The sequence below is a fragment of the Apodemus sylvaticus genome, chromosome 2 (genome assembly GCF_947179515.1).
Source record: "Apodemus sylvaticus chromosome 2, mApoSyl1.1, whole genome shotgun sequence".
Lineage (NCBI taxonomy): Eukaryota > Metazoa > Chordata > Mammalia > Rodentia > Muridae > Apodemus > Apodemus sylvaticus.
The window spans coordinates 183,329,959-183,352,474 of NC_067473.1; the positions used below are offsets into that span (position 1 = coordinate 183,329,959).

General features: G+C 50.3%; 2 protein-coding genes across 12 annotated transcripts in view; one reads left to right on the top strand and one right to left on the bottom strand.

Moving 5' to 3' along the window:
* Irag2 (inositol 1,4,5-triphosphate receptor associated 2) overlaps positions 1-10,510 on the top strand; it is a 54,840-nt gene extending 44,330 nt beyond the window's left edge. For 8 of the 9 annotated variants that reach the window (XM_052175253.1, XM_052175251.1, XM_052175254.1 and 5 more), the window contains 7 exons: positions 2,266-2,413; positions 5,734-5,777; positions 7,481-7,543; positions 7,640-7,686; positions 7,969-8,070; positions 9,340-9,447; positions 10,019-10,510. In XM_052175253.1, coding sequence (XP_052031213.1) covers positions 2,266-2,413; positions 5,734-5,777; positions 7,481-7,543; positions 7,640-7,686; positions 7,969-8,070; positions 9,340-9,447; positions 10,019-10,259 — 753 coding nt within the window. In that variant the 3' untranslated portion in view covers positions 10,260-10,510. The other variant, XM_052175259.1, reaches the window with a different exon arrangement.
* Positions 10,238-22,516, bottom strand: part of Dnai7 (dynein axonemal intermediate chain 7) — a 36,681-nt gene continuing 24,402 nt past the window's right edge. Inside the window, exons 11-16 of one of the 3 annotated variants that reach the window (XM_052175250.1) lie at positions 19,989-20,149; positions 18,563-18,719; positions 14,929-15,143; positions 13,031-13,198; positions 11,650-11,763; positions 10,601-10,889 (exon numbers count right to left, since the gene is read on the bottom strand). In XM_052175250.1, coding sequence (XP_052031210.1) covers positions 10,617-10,889; positions 11,650-11,763; positions 13,031-13,198; positions 14,929-15,143; positions 18,563-18,719; positions 19,989-20,149 — 1,088 coding nt within the window. In that variant the 3' untranslated portion in view covers positions 10,601-10,616. Of the gene's footprint in view, positions 10,890-11,360; positions 11,764-13,030; positions 13,199-14,928; positions 15,144-18,562; positions 18,720-19,988; positions 20,150-22,516 lie in introns of those variants that run through there. The other 2 variants (XM_052175248.1, XM_052175249.1) reach the window with 2 other exon arrangements.

The window sequence follows — 22,516 nt, forward strand, 5'->3', positions numbered from 1 at the left end:
GCTTTAGAATCTCAAGTGTCTCTGTCAGCTGCCTCATCTACCCCACACCATTTGCTGTGTGTCTGTGACCATATTTTTTGTCACAGACTCACCAGGCCACTTTGTGATGTGTCCTCATTTTTAAACACGATGCATTGCTTTCTTGCAATGGCGATACATGAACATGTGGTGTTTTCATCAGTCTCTGCCCCCTCACGCCCTTCCCCATGTCCCTTACCCTCTCATCTTCTTTCTGGAGCAGGCTTTAAACTTTCCAGTCAGATCTAGTGTTCCCTCCCTTACGGGAACCCACTGCTCTCCACCTTCCATGTTTCAAACCTCGTATGTGCCTGCCCGTGTCAGAGCAGACAGAGCAGAAAATTGTGCAGAACATGCAGGCTTACACACACACACACACACACACACACACAGAGCTGACTGAACTCTTCACTTACCACTGAGTGCCTCCTGTGGGGCCCGGGAGCTTCCTGTCCCTTCCAAGTCAGCTCCACAGCTTGTCCTCAAGCCACCATGATGTCTTCTCTGGTGTTCTCTGTCAAGCACTGACTCTGCTACTGAGAAAACTGAGAAGATCCAGAGGGGAGGAGCTGCCCCAGGCTTGCACCTACCATGAGAATCCACATATGCTGCCCTCCTTCCCGGAGCTAAAGACAACTGCTCTCCTACACAGTCAAAGGGCAGCCATTTTGCCTGCACACAGATCCCATCCTTTGCCAGTTTGCCCAGAAACATGAGCCTAAATTCCGCCAGCTGGATCCCCCTCCCTTTTTACAGTTCTTTTCAGTCTATGAAGCCATTCCCGCTGGTACAGGTGTACATTGTTCTTAAGATGGAAGGGATAGCGGTAGTATCAAGGTACTATAAAGTCACGTCTTCATGGAAAAAGAATTAATACAGGCAATAGAAACTGGAGCCGAGTGGCCCTGTGTGCCCCCAGCGCCGGGGCAGTACCGCCTATGACTGTATGCTGAAGGTTAGACTGAGCTGCACAGTGAGAGATACCGTCTTAAAAATCAAAGGTCCTCTCTGCCTTTCCTCCCCCAGCACAGCCCCTGCTTTCTTTGGCCACCATCTTGCTTTTCTCTTTCTTTGTTCTGGAGCAAGCCTCTCAATGGGAAGGCCCTCATGTCTAGTCTTCTTCCTATGCGAGGCCTGCACGAACCTGCCTCTATCACCCCTGCACACCTCCAGGACCAGCACGAGTCCTTGCCTTCCCTAGGCTGCTCTTGAGTGTCCTCATTCCGCACCCCTGCCTTTTCCCTCTATGCTGTGGGCTGCTCTGTTGAATGGCCCCACGCCTTCTCGCAGGCCTCACAGAGCTGAAGATCTTCTGTTCACCTTCTCAGCATCTGTACTCAACCCGTGTGCTCACTAGTTCCAAGGTGACTCCCAGACGTAGGAGTTTCACCTCATCCTCTGCCCTGAGGTGCAGATGGAGCTTGGCATGTCTTTGTTGATGCCTGATATATCCTGTACTCGGCACCCTCAAAGCCATGGACCCTCTGAATCCTTCCACCCACTGTCTCCCTCAGTCCTCATGGCACAGGTCAGAGCCAGTGTGTGAGGAGGGAGCTCCCAGCGCTCCCGTCTTCTCTGCATCAACTGTCAGCTGGTACCTGTTTGCTTTAGCTTCAGACCAGCAAGAAATTAGAGCCACAATTTCATTTCTTTTCTTTTCTTCTCTTTTCTTTTCTTTTCTTTTCTTTCTTTCAGTTTTTCAAGACAGGGTTTCTCTGTGTAGCCCTGGCTGCCCTGGAACTCACTCTGTAGACCAGACTGGCCTCAAACTCAGAAATCTGCCTGCCTCTGCCTCCCAAGTGCTGGGATTAAAGGTGTGCGCCACCATTGCCCTGCTAGAACCACGATTTCTGTTGGTGTATCTACCATCTGCACCCAAGTCACCCCCTCTGCCATATTAACACAATGGCTTCCAAAATGGTACTGCTTATATCAGACTCTAATCCTTCCAACACATTCTTTAATAAGCATCTTGCGTGTGTGTGTGTGTGTATGTATGTATGTGTGTGTGTGTATATGTATGTATGTCCGTGTGTCTGTTCATGCTGTGCTTGCTGCAGTGCCCGTGTGGAGGTCAGAGGGCAACTCTGAAAGCTCTGACTCTTTCCCCCAGTGTAGATTGCAGGGATGGGACTGAGGTGGTCAGAGTTGCACACAAACACTTTTCTCATCGAGCCGCCCCACCAGCCCTGTGTGTTTCACCTGAGCATCAAGGACGGGGCTGTTAATGGGAGTTGGCTCTCGCAGGAAAGCCGGGTGAGCAGAGCGGTGGAGGTGATGATCCAGCACGTGGAGAACCTGAAGAGGATGTACGCCAAAGAGCACGCGGAGCTGGAGGAGCTGAAGCAGGCGCTGCTGCAGAACGACAGGTCTTTTAACTCTCTGCAGGATGAAGGTAAGGGCAGACGAGGAGGCAGCGATGGGCGGGAGAGCTAGCTCAGCTGTCCGGAGTGCTTGCCCCACTGGTGCCATGGGTGGCTCTCAACTGCCTGACACTCTAGGTCCAGGAGATCTGGTGCCCTCTACTGTCTTCCACGGGTACTGCATTCACACTTGTGTCTATCTCTTAAATCCTGGGATTAATGTTCCGCCCCACTATGACTGGCCTACATAGACTTGGGGTGGGGGATAATAGTTACACTTTCCTGTCATTCTCCTCTTTCATGCTCCTGTACTATCCTGCTACACAGTAGAATAAGATCCTAAGGTTATATTAGAAAAATATCCCATTCTTCTGTTTTATATAAAATATAAGAAAAAAGACAGAAAGGCACAAAAGATCCTCTGGTAATATTCTCAAAATTTATTAAATCAATTTAGATCACTGAGATAAGACAAGCCAGGGTGTCTAGTCAGGCTGTGTTACAGTTGACTGTAGTGTCTAGTCAGGGTGTGTAACAGGTGACTGTAGTGTCTAGCCAGGGTGTGTAAGAGTTGACTGTAGTGTCTAACCAGGGTGTGTTACAGTTGATTGTAGTGTTTAGCCAAGGTGTGTTACAGTTGACTGTAGTGTCTAGCCAGGGTGTGTAAGAGTTGACTGTAGTGTCTAGCCAGGGTGTGTTACAGTTGACTGTAGTGTCTAGCCAGGATGTGTTATAGTTGACTGTAGTCTCTAGCCAGGGTGTGTTACAGTTGACTGTAGTGTCTAGCCAAGGTGTGTTACAGTTAACTGTAGTGTCTAGCCAGGGTGTGTTACAGTTGACTGTAGTGTCTAGCCAGGATGTGTTACAGTTGACTGTAGTGTCTAGCCAGGGTGTGTTACAGTTGACTGTAGTGTCTAGCCAAGGTGTGTTACAGTTAACTGTAGTGTCTAGCCAGGGTGTGTAACAGTTGACTGTAGTGTCTAGCCAGGGTGTGTTACAGTTGACTGTAGTGTCTAGCCAGGGTGTGTTACAGTTGATTGTAGTGTCTAGCCAAGGTGTGTTACAATTGACTGTAGTGTCTAGCCAGGGTGTGTAACAGTTGACTGTAGTGTCTAGCCGGGGTGTGTTATAGTTGACTGTAGTGTCTAGCCAGGATGTGTTACAGTTGACTGTAGTCTCTAGCCAGGGTGTGTTACAGTTGACTGTAGTGTCTAGCCAAGGTGTGTTACAGTTAACTGTAGTGTCTAGCCAGGATGTGTTACAGTTGACTGTAGTGTCTAGCCAGGGTGTGTTACAGTTGACTGTAGTGTCTAGCCAGGGTGTGTTACAGTTGACTGTAGTGTCTAGCCAGGGTGTGTTACAGTTGACTGTAGTGTCTAGCCAGGGTGTGTTACAGTTGACTGTAGTGTCTAGCCAGGGTGTGTTACAGTTGACTGTAGTATCTAGTCAGGGTGTGTTACAGTTGACTGTAGTGTCTAGCCAGGGTATGTTACAGTTGACTGTAGTGTCTAGCCAGGGTATGTTACAGTTGAGTAGTGTCTAGATAGGCTGTAAAACAGTTGACTGTAGTGTCGAGTCAGGCTGTGTTACAGTTGACTGTAGTGTCTAGCCAGGGTGTGTTACAGTTGACTGTATTGTCTAGCCAGGGTGTGTTACAGTTGACTGTAGTGTCTAGCCAGGGTGTGTTACAGTTGACTGTAGTGTCTAGTCAGGGTGTGTTACAGTTGACTGTAGTGTCTAGCTGGGGTATGTTACCGTTGACTGTAGTGTCTAGCCAGGATGTGTTACAGTTGATTGTAGTGTCTAGCCAGGGTGTGTTACAGTTGACTGTATTGTCTAGCCAGGGTGTGTAACAGTTGACTATAGTGTCTAGCCAGGGTGTGTTACAGTTGACTGTAGTGTCTAGCCAGGGTATGTTACAGTTGACTGTATTGTCTAGCCAGGGTGTGTTACAGTTGACTGTAGTGTCTAGCCAGGGTGTGTTACAGTTGACTGTAGTGTCTAGCCAGGGTGTGTTACAGTTGACTGTATTGTCTAGCCAGGGTGTGTTACAGTTGATTGTAGTGTCTAGCCAGGGTGTGTAACAGTTGGTTTCTTCTGCACACATGATGATGTGTGATAAACAAGCTATTCCCAGCAGCTGAGGTTTTAGATTCTTGAAGGAGAATCCTGGCACCGTAAGCTGTGTGATGGATTAGAAGAGAGAAGTCTAAGTTAGGGTTTCATTGCTTTGAAGAACACCATGACTAAGGAAACTCTTATACAGGCAAATGTTTAATTGGGTCTGGCTTACAGGTTCAGAGGCTCAGTGCATTCTCAGCATGGTGGGAAGCATGGCAGCGTGCAGGCAGACATGGCGCTGGGGGAGCTGAGAGTGCCACATCTTGACACTCCCTTCCACACTGGATGAAGCCTTAGCATATTAGACCTCAAAGCCCACCTACGCAGTGACACACTTCCTCCAGTGAGGTCACCCCTGTTCAAAGCGCCACTCCTTATTGCCAAGCATTCAAACCACCAGGAGAAAAATGAGAACACATGGTCTCTATACATTTTACAATATTTTAAAATATTTGTTTATTTTTATTTTATGGGCTTGACTACATGCATGCATGTGTATGCAGTGCCCATATAGGCTAGAGGAGGGCGCTGGGTCTTCTGATGGTTGTGAGCTACCACAGGGGTGCTAGAAACTAAACAAGTAGCCCTTCCAAGAACAGCCGCTGTTCTTAACTGCTGGGCCACCTCTCCTGCCCCACATGGCTTTGAGTGAAAAGTGTGAGGTTTTCTGAACAGAATTCTTCTTTTGTGATGTTCCCTCTTTTGAAGAGCAACAGTATCTGACAGTCTTCTGCACGCTAGCAGGCACTGTGGACAAATGCACAAGCAAAGGCCTGGACCTTGGTGGTTTAGATGGAATTGCTGGGGCTGGAGATGTAGCGCAGTGGTTGAGTACTTGCCGCACATGTAGAAAGCCCCTGGGCTCAAGCCTCAGTACCACAAAATGAAAATGTCTCTTTGTAGCCTAGGCTGGCCCTTGTAGCCCAGGCTAGCCTTGAACTCAGAAATCCCTCTGTCTTAGTCTCCTACAGAGGCTTTAGTAAACCCTTTTTGACTTTTACTTGAGATAAATGAATGTGGTTTTTAAAAATATGGGGGCTGAAGAGATGGCTCAGTGGTTAAGAGCACCCAGTGCTTTCCCAGAGTTTCCAGCACCCACACAGTGGCTCACAGCTATCCATAACTCTGGTTTCAGAGGATCTGATATGATGCACAGACATACACACAGGGAAAACATACACATAAAATAATTCTCAAAAAAATTTTAATGTGAAAATGTTTTTCCTTTCAGATGACTGTCAGATTAAAAAGCGTTCATCTTCTCTAAATTCCAAGGTAATTACTGATTTCATAATTAACCAATGTTGATGAAATGCTCATGAAATATTAAGATAGTATTTGAAGTTATGTGTCTTTTACCATCAATCACAAAGCTGATTTAGATTCACATGCATGACTATATAATGTGTACCTATGTATACGGTTTATGAGCTCCAGCGTTCTGTTCTTATGTCAACCAGAGGGCCCAGCAGCTCGAGGAAGACCAGGGTAGCACTTTCTTGTCGTGTTCTCTGAATCAAAGCTGGGCCAGGCGGGCAGACAGTGTAGAGCAGATAGATCCTCGGGAGTCCTACAGGCGTCCCCACCCTGCACCCCATCCCAAATGCCCTTGGCCCTCATTTCTCCCTGGGGTGCAACGCCTCTACTTGCCGGGCAGCTTCCTTACTAGAAAGTCAAGTCCCAAAGCAAGAGAAAGGGCCAATTCCTCAATCCCCTCCACAAAACTTGCCCTGGAAGTCCAGCACTACACCCCAACTTTGTTCTTGGTGGACGCTGAGATGGGGACACGGGTGACACCTGTTTCCTGGACGCCTCCACAGGCTGCCTAAAAATCAAGTGTCATGTTGCTGAACAAGGCAGCAGGATGAGGGCGGTGCAGGAGAGAGCGCATGGAGTGATAGCCCCAGTCAGGAGGTCCCTGCACCCAAAGGTGCCCTTCAGTAACTCCCAGTCAGCTGCTTAATGCAATGGAGTTGATGGTGGAAGTTGGCCATTGGAGTCACTTTAGTTTATTTACTATATTTAAAATATTTTTTATTCATGAGTGATACTTACTGAAGTTACGAAGTACTATATGATACTCTCCCATGCAAATCTCAAGGCTGATAAACACATTCGTTTGTTGAAATAGAACGTCTCACTTATAATGAAGTCTAAGATCATTGCCCACTCCAAGCAGTACAGAGCCTGAGACAGGGGGATTGCCTCCACTACACAGAGAGTTTGTGCATAGAATGGGGGTTTCCCCAGGCTGAGGGAGAGTTGGGGAAGTGCCAAGACTCGGGCGCTGTTGCTTAGTGGTTTGGTTAAAAAAAAAAAAAGGGAAGGGAAGAGTTTTGAAAATGTCTATGATAATGTGTGAGAGGTATTTGACGTGACCACACAAACATCACACCACATGAACACAAATCAAAACCTCCGATTTTCCCTTGGTATATATATATTTTTTTCTCTGTGTTAGTTAAAACAAATATAGCACAAATTCCGTGAATTTTGAATGTATCAATTGGGAAAATTACAGAAGCTATAAATATGATAAATACTGACTTCCTTTTGATCTGGAATTTCCTAAGCATTGAAGTGAAGGTAACAGAGAGAGATGAAACAAATACATTTGACTAAATTGCAATGCAGTTTTTCATCTATGAAGACATAGAGAAATAGAAAATGGTCATAAATGTAAGCATGTTTCTCAGGGCAGACACGCAGGTTGCGACTCAGCAAGGAATGTGTGCAGTGTAAGCTCAAGACAGATAAATGAAAGTCCAGACCAGAAGCTTCACTCTGGGTCAGCTAAATTATAAACCAAAGGTTGGGGGACATGGAATATGAATGGACGGTTATTTCTGAAAGGTGATTTTCTCCACGTAAGATCCTTGGGTGTTCGGCTGCCACCAGCCGGACAGCTGTGCATGGCGGCACGTGGCAGGGCAGAGGATGTCGGGATTTCTCTAACTGCACGTTTCTCTCTTGGGCAGCCATCTTCTCTTCGAAGAGTGACCATTGCCTCTTTACCCAGGAATCTTGGAAATGTGGGGATGGTGAGTACCCTCTGCCTCGAAAGTAGACTCGTCTCTATGACGAAACTGTCCTTCCTTCACTGAGCACCTGTTTTATGATCTCTCAAACCTCGGAAGGTGTCAGGCATGGAAAATGACAGATTCAGCCGGCGGTCCAGCAGCTGGTAAGTGTGGTCCGTGCCCACCCACCGGAACCCGCGGCAAGCTGAAAGTTGGTCTCAGCGCATGAGCAGGGTCATCAGTAAGAACCTTTGAGGGTCTGAGCAGCAGCGCAGCCGTGAAAATTGACTTCGCAGTAGTTGCATTGGGGAATTAGAGCTACTTTGATGTGCAAAGGGGAAAAAAAACCAAGACAGTGCGACGTCTGGGCTGACTTAGGCAGGGCGTGGGAGGACAGTGGGAACAGGCCCAGCTTTGTTTGACATATGGTCGTTATCTTTGTACAGGAGAATCCTGGGTACAAAGCAGGGCGAGCACCGCCCCTCGCTGCACCGCTTCATCAGCACCTATTCCTGGGCCGACGCTGAGGACGAGAGGTGTGACGTGAAGTAGGTGACCCTTGGGGGTGGGGGTGTCTGTCTCTCCACATGACGTGAGCTGAGGTGTGTGGAGTGGCAGCCGCTTCAACTCAGTGCAGAGGAGGGCGTCCATTGGCAAAACCTCGACTGTGAACCGCTTAATAAATGCCATTTGGGAACACAGTGGCTCCGCTAGTCCTCAGGATAGCAACATTTTAAGTTAAATAATTCCTCGGAATTTCCAAGATCTACGCATGCTATCACCAGAGCCATAGAAGGAAAATCTCCACCACCTTAGAGTGCTAACACGGGGAATAGGTACAGAACGCGTTCACGTACATAACGTGTGCCCCTTTGTGACGTGTGTGCTCGCCTGTCTTGCATAAAGAGAGCCATTTTGTATCTGTGCAGCAGTGCTTGTCTTTTTGATGAATGGGGTCTGCTATGTATCCCTAGCTGGCCTCATCTTGCACATCTGGGATCCTGTGGCACGTGCCCAGGGATCCGTTGTGAGCTTCATGGGGAGCGTGCCAAGGGCTTAAAGCTCCCACTCAGGCTGTGTAAACAGAGTCTGAGGTCAGGAGCTCGCAGGCTGTGCCTTAGGCCCCTCCTTAGCCACCGTCCCCTTTGGCAACTGGGCATGTTGAGCTAAGGATTTCAAAATTCATGTCCAACCAGGAGCTGTCAGTTACAGACGTGAGTTTGCTTAGGGGGAGGAGCCCCGCCTAGGTTGTGATTTAAAGTACACTCGTGTAGCCTCCTGTGCTTTCAGTAGCTTAGCATTCGGGATATACACTTAGACTGTATTCCAGGTTAGCACTGGTCCAAAACACGATCAGAAGAATCCAAAGTGGAAGAGCCTGCCTGGGATCTCTGCTCCAAGGAAAGAGGCAGGAGGATCTCCCCAAGTGTGAGGCCAGCCAGGGCAGAATATGAGTGTCGGCCTCAAAACAAAGAAAAATTTCTACTACAAAGCACTCAGATGCTTATAGAAGACATTAAAATATGATAATAAGCTTCTATTAAGTATTCATCATTTCAAGAAATGTGTTATCTACATACTTTTAAAAATATGGTTACAAATGTGAGCATATATCCATGATATTGATTAGAAGTGGTTAAGACTGACTTTTGTAATTCTTTGTGAATTCCCTCTTGTGGGTCTTACTGACCATTATACTACAGAGAAGTTATTTTAAATTCCAGTAAGTTTGGCGAGCTAACATTTAGGATGTGGTATTTCTGAGCACTTTGAGTTATGAGCGAACCTCGGTGGTGTTTGCCAAAACTTATCTGCAGAACCAGAGACGCCCCGGACCCGCCAGGAGAAGAGGCGCTAGAGAGGACCAGGAAACCCAGCCTTTCTGAAAGGAGAAGCAGCTCCTCGGCCTGGGACAGTGGCACAGTGTAAGCTGTGCTTGCCCAGGGACAGCAGCAGGGCGGGGAGGGCAGATGGGCGGAACTGAGGACACAGGGCGAGCCTTGCTGATCTGACTGCTTTATAAAGGGCTCCACCTAAGCCTGTTTACACCAGGCAGGAGCTTGACCCAAGCCAGGCTCAGAGCCAGGCTTTCCTGGTCTCCGGCCCACTGTGACTGGGAAGGCGAGGGCGGGGGCGGGGGCTAGTGAGGCCCTGGCTTTCTTTAGTTTGACCAGTGGCATAGCATAGCACAGAGGGATGCAGGCTGCAGCGAGAAGTACACCAACCCTGCTCTGCTTGGCTGCAGGCTGAGCTAGATGCATTCTAGGAGTCAGTGCCTAAATTATGTTCTCAGCGCTGGAGAACAGCGGCGTCTAGTTCTTTCTGGTAGCTATCAATGTTGGGGAGCAGGCTGTACCCCAAACCAAGAGGCTCCATTCTAACATGCAGCTAAGGCAGTGCTGTTGGGTGCTCGGCGAGGCGACCTGTGTCTCCCGGACGAAGGAGAGTCCCCACGCCCCACTCATGACCGCCCCCTCCGTTTGTGCTCTCCTGCAGCTGCAGCTCTGTGGCTTCCTGGGTCACTGGCCTGCAGGTGTCCTTCAGAAGAACCAACAGAGCGCTCTGGCTCGCCGGACTCCTCATCGTCCTGTTTGCAGCCCTGGTGAGCGTCCTCACAGGTCAGCTCTTCCACACAGCCGTGGAGGCTGCACCCACGCAGGAGGGGGACTCCTGGATGTCTCTAGAACACGTCTTATGGCCGTTTACCAGACTCGGGCACGATGGACCGCCAGTGTGACTGCCGCCACAGCTTAGTGTCCCCTTGGATTTTAACTGTTCCTTCTGGGATTTGTAAATTAGTAACTTTTTAGTAACTATCGTGCAAAAACTAGGGTCCTCGGCAGCTAGGATCTTTTAATTCCCCAACAAAAGCACAGGGGAGGAACTTCAGGAGGGAGGGTACCCCACCTGGGGTATTTTAATGAGCTTTCTGAGCTACATAAGGCTTTATTGCAATGTATCCAAATAAAGGCCATTCAGATCTCTGCAGTGCAGCTGGAATTTGGGGTGCTCTTGGGTCGTTTTAGTGGCTGACTGGAAAGATACCTGATTGTGCTCAGGTATAAGGGGCGGCCCCGCGCACACGCTGTGAAGGCTAGGAATAGCTGAGGACCCGGATGGACAGCAGCATGTAGCACACAGAGTCGATGAACTGGCAGTCCGCATGCCTGACCTTCTCCAACGCCACCGGGGAGGCGAAGTCCTTCATCATGTGGTACAAGGTGGAGTGGAACTCGGTGCCCTCCTTGAGGGTCTCGGAGAACCTGTCGTTCTCTTCGTGCATCTTGAGCACCTGCGCCCTGTCGCCACTGAACATGATGAGCGACCAGGTACCGTGCTCCGTTTCTTCTGACAGGTGTTCCTTCACCTGGAGAGAGAATGTGAGTTCTGAGAGTGCCAAGATATATGCCAGGAAGGAGCTGCTGGGTACCCAACTCGCCCAGCTGGCAGACAGAGACTCATGAGGTAGACCAGGCTAGCTCAGTCTCCCCACTGCTGGGAGGAAAGGGGCGTGGTGCCGGCGAACAGCGGAAAGCACCCTGCCTGCCGCGGTTCTGACCATGAATCGTCTCAATACTTACGGAGCCAGCACTGGAAGGCACCCGGGTGCGGATGCTGTGCCCAGGGACCGCTGTGGGGACTGAGGGAGCAGCGGGCACCCTACCCAGAGACACGGGGTGCATCAGTGAGGAGGCTGCACTAAAGTAGGGAGCACCAAGGAAAACACACATCATGGTGGCTGCCTTTGCCTCAGCTGAGCCCTGGGGGTGGAGCTCAGGGTGGAGCCACAGTGTGTGTGTGTGTGTGTGTGTGTGTGTGTGTGTGTGTGTTCCTGGCTTCCCACTCAGCTCAGAGGGGAAGTCAACCTTGAGCTTGAAAGCAGTGTCCTTCCTATTTACGCACACATACACACGGTTCTCCTGTTTGCTCTGGAGTCAACACAGACACAGTGTCCCAGCCTCTGGTACTATGGTGGATGGGGAGGGTCCGAGAAGCTAGCGCTCAGAACTTGGGGACACTCTGAATGCTGATTTCACACCTTTAAGAGGTGAAGGGGTCCCCACGCACATTTCTCAGGTGTTTTCTTTTTGGATGACAAGTTAGGTTCTTGGTTTTGTATACTTTACCCGAAACACAACTCTTGTGGAGTTGCAGACCATGTTCCACTTGCTCCAGCCAAACGAGAAGGCGGAGCTCAACAGGGCCATTTGCCGATAGGCCTTCAACTCCAGCTGGGGTACCTGTTCACGGGAGGGGGCGGGGGATAGCACAGTCAGTCTCACAGTGGCCGGCAAGCTTCCTCTCCATCGACCTCTCTGTAGCCTGTCCTTCACACAGAAGGGTTCATCTCAAGACTGAAATCAGATTCTGTGGCTCTACCCTCAAAATTAGGCAATGGTTCCCCTTTCTGCTCACTCCCTAAGGTGAACAGTGTCCACCAAAGCTGTAGTGAGCTGGCCTCCATGAGCTGACCTCTGACCCCTGTGAGCTGACCTCTGACCTCTGTGAGCTGACCCCCTGACATTACATCCTTCGTAGTCTAGCATAGGCAGAGCAGACCATCCAGACTGCTGCTCTCTCCCAGGGCGTGGCTGCAGCTGTCATTTCCACCTAGAGAGCTCCCTCCCGGAGCCCCCTCCCAGAGATTCCCCTCCTGGAGAGACCCCTCCCATAGAGCCCCCTCCCAAAGTCTCCTCCCGGAGAGCCCCCTCCAAGAGACCCCCTCCCGAAGACCCCTCCCTGAGGCCCCCTCCCTGAGCCCCCCTCAGAGAGCCCCCTCCGAGCTCCCCACTCCCGAGGCACGCGTGCCTCACCCTCCAGCTTTGACTGCCACCCTCCTTGCAGCCCAGGCTCTCCCCAGCACCCTGCTGAGTACTAGACTAGACCTGCTCTTCAGGGCAGGTTCAGTGAGGCTTCTTTCTCAGGTAGAACAGACCCCCCCCCCCCCCGGGCAGGGGCAGGAACAGGGCAGTAAGCAGTTAACTCAACCTAAATATCCATGCATTTCTGTCCAGACCCTTAGGACATGATTGACAGGTGTCACACCATCACTGGCAGGTGAAACGCCCCAGAAAGTGGGGCTGTGTCCTCCGTACAGAGCTCTTCCGCCTACAGGTCAGCACCAGGGTTTCCGTTCATCACCACGGGCTTTACCAGATGCCTGCACTCTGCCGGCCCGTTTCTCTAGGAGCCCGAGTCACACAGGAGCTCATGAGCTAAATCCCTGTGAGGAGCACGGGACGTCACACAGCCATGGGGACTGTGCTGAAAAACCAGAAAGGACATGCTTTTGTGGGCTGCTCGTGTGGGTCGCTGCGTGAAAATGAAGGAGAGGCAGCAGCCGGGCTGCTCTCGCCGGAAGTGACGGTGCGGACGCCAGACCCCCTCAGCACACTGTTGACCTTAGATGACAGGAGCCCTGTGTTTCTGGTGTTTTCCCTGACACAGTCTGACTGCAGCAGCGTCCTAGGTTCCCACTACATTAAATTTAGAGAGATTTATTCTTGCCTTATTGTTGACGACCACATAAAAATGAGAGTATACAGCAGGGAAAATGTTCAGCCCGGCCTCCTTCAGAGCCAGGATGAAGGGCATAGGCGCCATCCACTTCCCTTTCAGATGGAACTCGCGTGCCTTGCCTCGCAGCCTCAGCGAAGCCAGCATGCAGAGGTTTTCCTGAGTTACAAGAAGAGAAAGGAAACGATTTCCCCAGTTCTGCTCTTCCTGTGGACCACATCTGAAACCATCGGCTTCCCTACACTAAGTGATATTTCTGTTTTGTCCTGGGGCTCACCTGGAAGCACTCCCACAGGACCCCATCCTTGCCTGGGAAGCTCACTAACTTCCTAGCTCCTCCCTACACCCCCACCCCACCCCGGGTGCTTGAGGGATTAAAAATGGTGTCTCAGATCTATTTTATAAGATGTGAAAGCACGGGGCTGGAGAAATGGCTTAACGGTTAAGAGCACCGACTGCTCTTTCAAAGGTCTGGAGTTCAAACCCCAGCAACCACATGATGGCTCACAACCATCCGTAAAGAGATCTGACGCCCTCTTCTGGAGTGTCTGAAAACAGCTACAGTGTACTTACATATAATAAAATAAATAAATCTTAAAAAAAAAAAAAAGGATGTGAAAGCACTTTGTTCTGAATTAAAACAGCCATTGAGACAACCATGACTGTACTTCTGAGAATTATCCTTAGCGCATGCTATAGCTGCACAGTTTTGAAGAGACACAGGTTGGTACTTCTGTATCTTCTCTGTTAATAGTTACTGGCCATTTAACCTAGTATATCTAAGAGATCTCAGTATCTATTCAGTGCAAAATGGTGTCAATTTTTTTTTCATACCAAATGCTCAAAATCTAACACATATTTTACAGTCGCAGCAGACGTCAGTTTGGACCAGCTGCGTCTTATTTAAGAGCTTAATCACCGCACGCAGGAGGCGAGCTGTAAAACCTGACTGACCTGCAGACACACAGTCTGCTGGCTCCTTCGGGCACTGGATGCAGTTGGTACACATGCAGGCAAAACGCATAACAGTAAAGGAGCACTCAGCAGGTGTCAGCTCTGCCTATCAGACTAGCGCCCTGCAAGGTGTCGCCTGGCCGCTGGAACAAGGTGGTTGGAAGCCTGGCCGGGGGATACCCAGTACACTCGGAAGTCAATGGTCTCCTAACGAACTGAGAGAAGGCTGCTACTGTTTTAGGGGCCTTTGTGACAGTGACAGTCCTGAGATGTCATCCAATAACCACAGAGGCTTTATCTATTTATTTTGTTTGCTGGTTTAATTGTTGGTTTCAGACAGGGTCTCACAGTGTGGCTCTGGCTGGCCAGGACCTCACAGAGCTCCGCCTGCCTCTGCCCCGAGTGCTGGGATTGAAGATGTCTTCCACTATGCCTGTCCTGTGGGTTTGAATCCCGATGGTCTTTCTGCTGTATTCCGACGGAGTTCCCGCCCTTTCTAAAACAGCTGAGCTTTGCATATCACAAAAGTCACCAACGATTCTGAGTGGCCGCAGGGCATCAGTCAGCTTTAAAACCTCTCCACGAAAGCCCCTTAGGCTGAAATGCTGAGAATCTTCTGCCTTCAGCCCTCCAACAGGAATCTATTTCCCGGAGTTTCTAAGGCTGTACACTTCTGAGGGCACTGGTCTCACTCAGTAAGATGAGCTTTAGGGGCTGGGGTGCGGACGCCATGTCCGGGGGATCAAACATTCTGAGTTTCACCCAGCCAGTCTTTCTGAGATGACTGACCTAGTGACCTAGTGACCCCAGAAACAGGTCGGAGCAGGTTGGTTATTTACTTGATGGACTTTACTCAGAAACCACAGCTCCGGAGATGGTCTTAAAAGCCTTGTGGACGTGCAGCCTGACCGCGGGCGGACCGTGACATCACTCACCTTGATGTGTATCTGGAGCTCGACGAAAACCGTCTTCACGATTAGAAGGACTTTGCTCAGCCCGATGGGACTCAGCTCCCAGGACTGGTAAGGCATGTTGACATGGGCGTCCTGAATCAAGGTCACAGGGCCCAAAGTGTCCATGTTGAAGGTCAGGAGCCTGTCTTCTCGGTTGTAGTATACACTGCTGATGCCATCCGACCTCCAGAGTTTACCTTCGTGACACAAGACAGTGACATTAGTGTCATATTTTCCCTATAGAAGTGAGTAAGAACATCTAAGTATATATAAGGTGCACACATTGGCCTTCCGTTCTAAGACGCTTGAGGAAAAGCTCCCTGCTCCCACCCTGGGAGATCCCTGCCTCCAGGGTTCAAACTCCACAAATTCTGCTTCCCAAGTGCTGGGATTAAAGGTGTGCATCACCATACCTGGATAAAGGGCTATTTTTTTGTTTAAGATTATACTTTCAGGGTTCATTTCTAAGTTCGTTTCTTATTGGTATGTGTTTTTGCCTGCATGTATGTATGTGTACCAACTGCATGCACTGCCCAGAGTAGCCAGCAGAGGGAACCAGCTCCCATGGAATTAGAGTTACAGAGAGGGTTGTGAGCCCCTATGTGGATGCCCAGAACGGAGCTAGGTCCTCTGCCAGGGCAGCAAGTGCTCTTAACCGCAGGGCCATCCATCCAGCCTTTCCACCACTGTTTTAAAGCAGCTGCAAAAGTGTTTCTGAGCACACAATCTTGCTTTTAGGAAATGGATGCAGCTGGGCAGCCATGGCCCTGATCCAATGAGGTGGTTTTTAAATCCCTCCCAACGAGAACCCTACGTACAGCCCCTGCAGAGTTCATTTCCAGTCCCACCTCTGAGGCTCTGCCTGTCACCCTTCCCTCAGAAGTGCACTCGTGCGTGCAGTAGGCAGCACGCTTCGCCCCTTACAAGTCAGTAATGAGGATCTACTTTAGATGTGGGGGAAAAAATCCACTTGGCGTGGTAGCAGATCCCGGTAATCCCAGCCCTTGGAAGGCAGGCATCAGAGGGTATCAAGTTTGAGGTCGGCCTGGGCTATGTGCTTAGCTCAAGGTCAGTCTGGGCTGCAACAGACTAAAATGTGGAAAAAATGATTCAAATAAACGTTTTACCCAACAGGATGCATGCAATATATAAACAGGTGCCCAGCATCGGTCCTTAGCAAACAAAACATAAAAGGAAACACAGTGTTCAAGACGCTAGATGGATGAGGGCCTACTGCAGGGGTGTGGCAGGGCAGAGCTTGTAAAATGGTACAGTGGTGTTGAGAAACGGGAGTCTCTCAAGGTGAGTTCACTTGCCACTTGGGAGCAAGTAGGGAACAGATGACAACCGCAGGCGTCGGTCCCCAGATACCACTTTACTTGAGCCAGAATCCCTCCTCCTCAGCTGTGCCTGCCAGGCTGGCTGCCAGTGAGATTTTGGGGTTCTCTGGTCCCCATCTCCACCTCACAGCAGGAGCACACGGATGCACACTACGATGTCTGGCTTTCCCGTGGGCTCTAGAGAGTCAGGCCTGGTCTCTAAGCCAGTGTGGCCAGCCCTGCCTAGCATGGGCGATCTAGCCCAGGTAAGTAGTTAGATGCATTACTCTTAAAAGTGATTCTTCTGGGCAGGCATGATGCAGTTTGGTACAGTGATTGCTGAGAAGCCTGAAAGCCCAGGTTTGGATCTCTGAAGTCCCAGGGGTAGAAGGAGAGAACTGAGCCCTGTGGATCGTGGATCTCTGAAGTCCCGGGGGTAGAAGGAGGGAACTGAGCCCTGTGGATCGTGGATCTCTGAAGTCCCGGGGGTAGAAGGAGGGAACTGAGCCCTGTGGATCGTGGATCTCTGAAGTCCCGGGGGTAGAAGGAGGGAACTGAGCCCTGTGGATCGTGGATCTCTGAACTCCCGGGGGTAGAAGGAGGGAACTGAGCCCTGTGGATCGTGGATCTCTGAACTCCCGGGGGTAGAAGGAGGGAACTGAGCCCTGTGGATCGTGGATCTCTGAAATCCCGGGGGTAGAAGGAGGGAACTGAGCCCTGTGGATCATGGATCTCTGAAGTCCCAGGGGTAGAAGGAGGGAACTGAGCCCTGTGGATCATGGATCTCTGAAGTCCCGGGGGTAGAAGGAGGGAACTGAGCCCTGTGGATCGTGGATCTCTGAAATCCCAGGGGTAGAAGGAGAGAACTGAGCCCTGTGGATCATGGATCTCTGAACTCCCAGGGGTAGAAGGAGGGAACTGAGCCCTGTGGATCGTGGATCTCTGAAATCCCAGGGGTAGAAGGAGAGATCTGAGCCCTGTGGATCATGGATCTCTAAGTCCCAGGGGTAGAAGGAGAGAACTGAGCCCTGTGGGTCATGGATCTCTGAACTCCCAGGGGTAGAAGGAGAGATCTGAGCCCTGTGGATCGTGGATCTCTGAAGTCCCAGGGGTAGAAGGAGGGAACTGAGCCCTGTGGATCATGGATCTCTGAAATCCCAGGGGTAGAAGGAGAGATCTGAGCCCTGTGGATCATGGATCTCTGAAGTCCCAGGGGTAGAAGGAGAGAACTGAGCCCTGTGGATCATGGATCTCTGAAGTCCCAGGGGTAGAAGGAGGGAACTGAGCCCTGTGGATCATGGATCTCTGAAGTCCCAGGGGTAGAAGGAGAGATCTGAGCCCTGTGGATCATGGATCTCTGAACTCCCAGGGGTAGAAGGAGAGAACTGAGCCCTGTGGATCATGGATCTCTGAAGTCCCAGGGGTAGAAGGAGGGAACTGAGCCCTGTGGATCGTGGATCTCTGAAGTCCCAGGGGTAGAAGGAGAGATCTGAGCCCTGTGGATCATGGATCTCTGAACTCCCAGGGGTAGAAGGAGAGAACTGAGCCCTGTGGATCATGGATCTCTGAACTCCCAGGGGTAGAAGGAGGGAACTGAGCCCTGTGGATCGTGGATCTCTGAAGTCCCAGGGGTAGAAGGAGGGAATGGAGCCCTGTGGATCCTGTCCTGCCCTCCATGAGCACTGTGGCATGTGCACCGAAGCAAATCTGTGAGTGTAAACTGAACACATTCCGGGCCGAGTTCTCAGAGGGTGGAGCACCTCCCAGCATCCTGGGCTCGATCCCAGCCTTTGAGGGGTAGACACAGGGAGATCAGAAGTTTGGTGCCATCCTTGACTATATGTTGAGTTTGAGGTCACTCAAAACCATGAAAGAGGAAAGGAAAGAGGAGGGAGGGATGAGGGAGGGAGGGATGAGGGAGGGAGGGATGAGGGAGGGAGGGATGAGGGAAGAAGAGTTGAGGGACACAGGGATGAGGGAGGGATGAGGGAAGGATGAGGGGGAAGGAGGGATGAGGGGGAAGGAGGGATGAGGGAGAGGGATGAGGGCAGGATGGATGAAGGACAGAGGGATGAGGGAGGGGGAAGGAGGGATAAGTGGGAGGGATGAGGGGGAAGGCAAGATGAGGGGGAGGGATGAGGGGGAAGCAGGGATGAGGGGGAGGGATGAGGGAGGGATGCGGGGCAGAAGGATGGGGGAGGGAAGGAGGGAGGGATGAGGGGGAGGACTTGTGCTGCAATCATCTGCACTACCCTCCTTGCTGAAGGAGAATCAGAGCTGCTGTGGTGTGGCTGTACCTTCATTATCCCACCTGACGACCTTGGGGCGCTCAAAGAAGATGACGTTCTCGTGGATCTCCAGCGTGACCTCTATGGGCGGAAAGGCGCTTTCCGGATCGGGCTCGTCTGTGGATTCTGGAGGATATGTGAACCTCTGTAGTCCTTCTTGGCGTATCTTTCAAAAGTGACCAGAGTAAGGGAAATCAGAAGGTGGCAGCGATGGGCAGACGCACCTGGTATTAATAAGCTCCCCTTGCCACCACTGGCCACCTGCAGCATGAATAGGAGATGTCACAGCAAAACTCAAATGACTGGGGAACCCACTGATGAACTTAGCACAGCCTCAGCCGTCCTGCGGGCCAGGCTCCGAATGTGTTCTTCAGCGTCTCCATCCCAAGCCCAGACAAGCCTGTGCTCAGCAGAACCGAGAACCAAGGCACAAGAGATATCAGGAGACCTGCCAAAGACTTCAGGTTCACACTAACACTCAAGTACCACCCGAGGGAACCACAGTCACTGGCCTAACATTTAATAAAGGACACCCAGCCATAGAAAAGACCGGTGGATGCCCCGGAGCAGCACAGGAAGGACCGAGTGAAGCAGATTCCTGAGGTAAGGCAGGGCTCTGAACCATTTGAATCAACAGAGAGATGGCACCAAGGGAAGATTTAGAGCTTAGCAAATCCAGAAGACTATTCCCATGGAATAGACTGGAAAGAGCTCCAAGGTCAAGTGAGTCCACGCAGCCCCTTAGGAGCCTCAACTGAGTGCAGAAGAAATTGGTGGATTCAAGTGGCAAAATCCAAGAACGGATTGTTGGGTGAATTTGTGAAAACTCAGCTTCTTTCCCAGGTATTGGAAATGGGGGGGAAATGCTCTTATTTTTTAAAGTTTTGTTTCCCAGATATAAATTTTTTCACTTGGGGCTATTTGTAGTTATGGTGCAGGGGGCCATAGGTGGGATTGGCTTGGACACACATACAAAAATAAAATCAAGCTACTAAACATTAAAATAAATGATGTAGGCCAGTGTATGCTTATGATCTCAGCACTCAGGAGGCTGAGGCAGGAGGATTATCCCTCTCCCGATACTCTGATAAGCACAGCTGAACTAGTGCACCAGCAGAATGCCCCCTCACTTTCCTTCAGAGGCTTTAGGGATGAAGGGGGGACCTTGGGGGCTCAATCAATGTCACCTACCAAAGTGAAAATGGTTACCGTCTGACCATTAAATAGAAAAAAATATTCTCCGAGCTCTGACGGAGACTGGCAGAATCAAGGGCCGACTGACACGCTGGGGTATTAGGATTGTAGGTTTTCAAGTAAGTTAATGAGTAAGACATTCTCCTAAGATAGGATTAACATGCATTAGAGGCTGAGGTCATGGGAAATGAAATAAAAGCGAGGCAATTTCACCTGTAATGGGTTCCGAGGAGTCTCCTACCTCCACTAACACCCAGCCCTTCGCTGGCTTGCACTGAGGAGGCAGCTCCAGGATATCCAGGTGGTACACGCCGCCCAGGGGGATGAAATGGCACAAGTCCACCTCGTGGGCTTCCAAGGCTTCCGGCATTTCTACAACATTCTCTACCAGGCGCAGCTGTGCTGAAAGGAACCACAGTGCATGTTCAGAACAGACCGCAACATTGTTGCATCAGGAAGGTTACAAAAACAAAATCGCAGGACTGCTAAAGCCTTGTCTTTAGCTGCTAGACTTTGTACAAGGTTCTCAAAGTGTCTCACTAGCCAACCTTGAAGTGGGAGCATGGTGTGTGTGTGTGTGTGTGTGTGTGTGTGTTAGGGGTAGGAAGGGCTCTGCTTGCAGCACACACTAGCATTGTAGGTGATTACACTCAATAAGCATGTATTACTGGTAAAACTTTATTCCATAAAAGACAGTTTGATTAATTACTGAGTCCTTAAAACTGGACATTATCAGACAAAAAAAAATCAAAAGATAGGTGGGAAGGTCATAGTGGAAAAGTAGACTTGGGGGTCATGTATCATATAAAAGTTGGTTATTTCAACAAAAATAGACCCAGCTCAGGGAAGTGATGGAGTGAGAATTCTGTGGGAATTGTACAATCTAGTGACGAATGCACAGACAGAAGTGACACCTGCAGTCACCATGACAGGGACCATTCTCACCTCCACCACCAAGATGATATCAGCCACCCAAAAATACTACCCTCAGCAGTGGCCAGACTTTATTTGAGATACGCAGGCTGGCAGGTGTGCTGTGCACATGTAGTCCCACTTCTCAGGGGTACAGGCATGAGGGTCATTACAAGCTCGAGACCAGCTTGGTCCAGAGTGAGTGCTAGGCTGGGTAATGTGGCCCTGCCGTTCCCCATAAAAACTGACTAACATCCTGTCCAAGTCTCTCCAGTTGGGTTAGTGCCCTGCTACAGAGTTTGGAAGGGGGACGAGTGGGTAGGTGCAGAGCAGGCAGCCAGCAGGCAGCGAGGCACAGGGATTGCCAGTGGTGTTTACAACCAGTCTGCTCCCAGGCAAGAGGCACAGCAGGGCTCTCTGAATGTAACCTCTGGAGACAGGACACTGAACGTTAATAGAAACAAGCAATAGATAGATGATAGATAGATAGATAGATAGATAGATAGATGGATAGATAGACAGACAGATGATGGATGGACAGACAGATAAAAAATAAACCAAGTTAGGCAACTACTGGTTTCTTGGCTCATGTTTAATAAACTAAACTCTTTAATTTTTAAATGCATTTAATTTATAATTTATTGGCCTAAAAAGAAGTCAGAAATACTGTTTCTAAATTTAGATGGTGAAGACACCTCTGACTTGGGGGTCACCATGGAGGGAATTGGGGTGTTCAGGACAGAAGTTCTACAGCCTACTTTATCATCCTCGATCTAGAAACAGACACTCCTGCCTGGTATAAGCTACTTGAGACAGTGCCTCGGCATATGCAGACAACTGATTAGAAGGGTACAAAGATTGAAGCACAGCAAGTATGCTTAGAGTACACAGAACAGACGTCACTGAGAAGGAAGAGCAGTGAGAGCTGAGAGGACAGACATCATCAGACAGACACCAGGCCTGTGACATCATGTCCGCCTTGTCAGGCTGCGTCCAGTGACACCTGCCAGGCCGAGACTATAAAGGGTTCAGGCGTGCGTGCGTGGTGCGTGCGCGGTGCGTGGTGCGTGCGCGGTGCGTGGTGCGTGCGCGGTGCGTGGTGCGTGCGCGGTGCGTGGTGCGTGCGCGGTGCGTGGTGCGTGCGCGGTGCGTGGTGCGTGCGCGGTGCGTGGTGCGTGCGCGGTGCGTGGTGCGTGCGCGGTGCGTGGTGCGTGCGCGGTGCGTGGTGCGTGCGCGGTGCGCGGTGCGTGCGCGGTGCGTGGTGCGTGCGCGGTGCGTGGTGCGTGCGCGGTGCGTGGTGCGTGCGCGGTGCGTGCGCGGTGCGTGGCGCGTGCTCTCCTGAGCGCTCGGAGCAACAGTGAGCACAGAGAAGAAGTCTGATATAATCTCACTAGCAACAGGAACTTAAATATTGTTCCCTGGGCTGGAGAGATGGCTCAGTGGTTAAGAGCACTGACTGCTCTTCCAGAGGTCCGGAGTACAATTCCCAGCACCCACATGGTGGACCACAACCATCTGCCCTCTTCTGGTGTGTCTGAAGACAGCGACAGTGTGCCCATATACATGAAATAAATAAATATTGTTCCTTGTTTGGGTTGAATTATGAAGCTACTTTAACTGATGAGTCAGGTTACCAATGGATTCTGGGATCAGAGCTGAATGTCATTTGTCTAGAACATATTTTTTTTCCTAAGTACATGACTTAATATTGAGTAGAAAAATGATTATTGACAGTTTTTTGTTTGTTTGCTATCTGAGAGAAACTGTGAAGAATTTCTGCTTCGCACATATTTCTTTCTACACCCGCCTTGCCTTCCTTTTCTGAGAAGAAAACCCCCTTTACACTCTGAGGGTGGG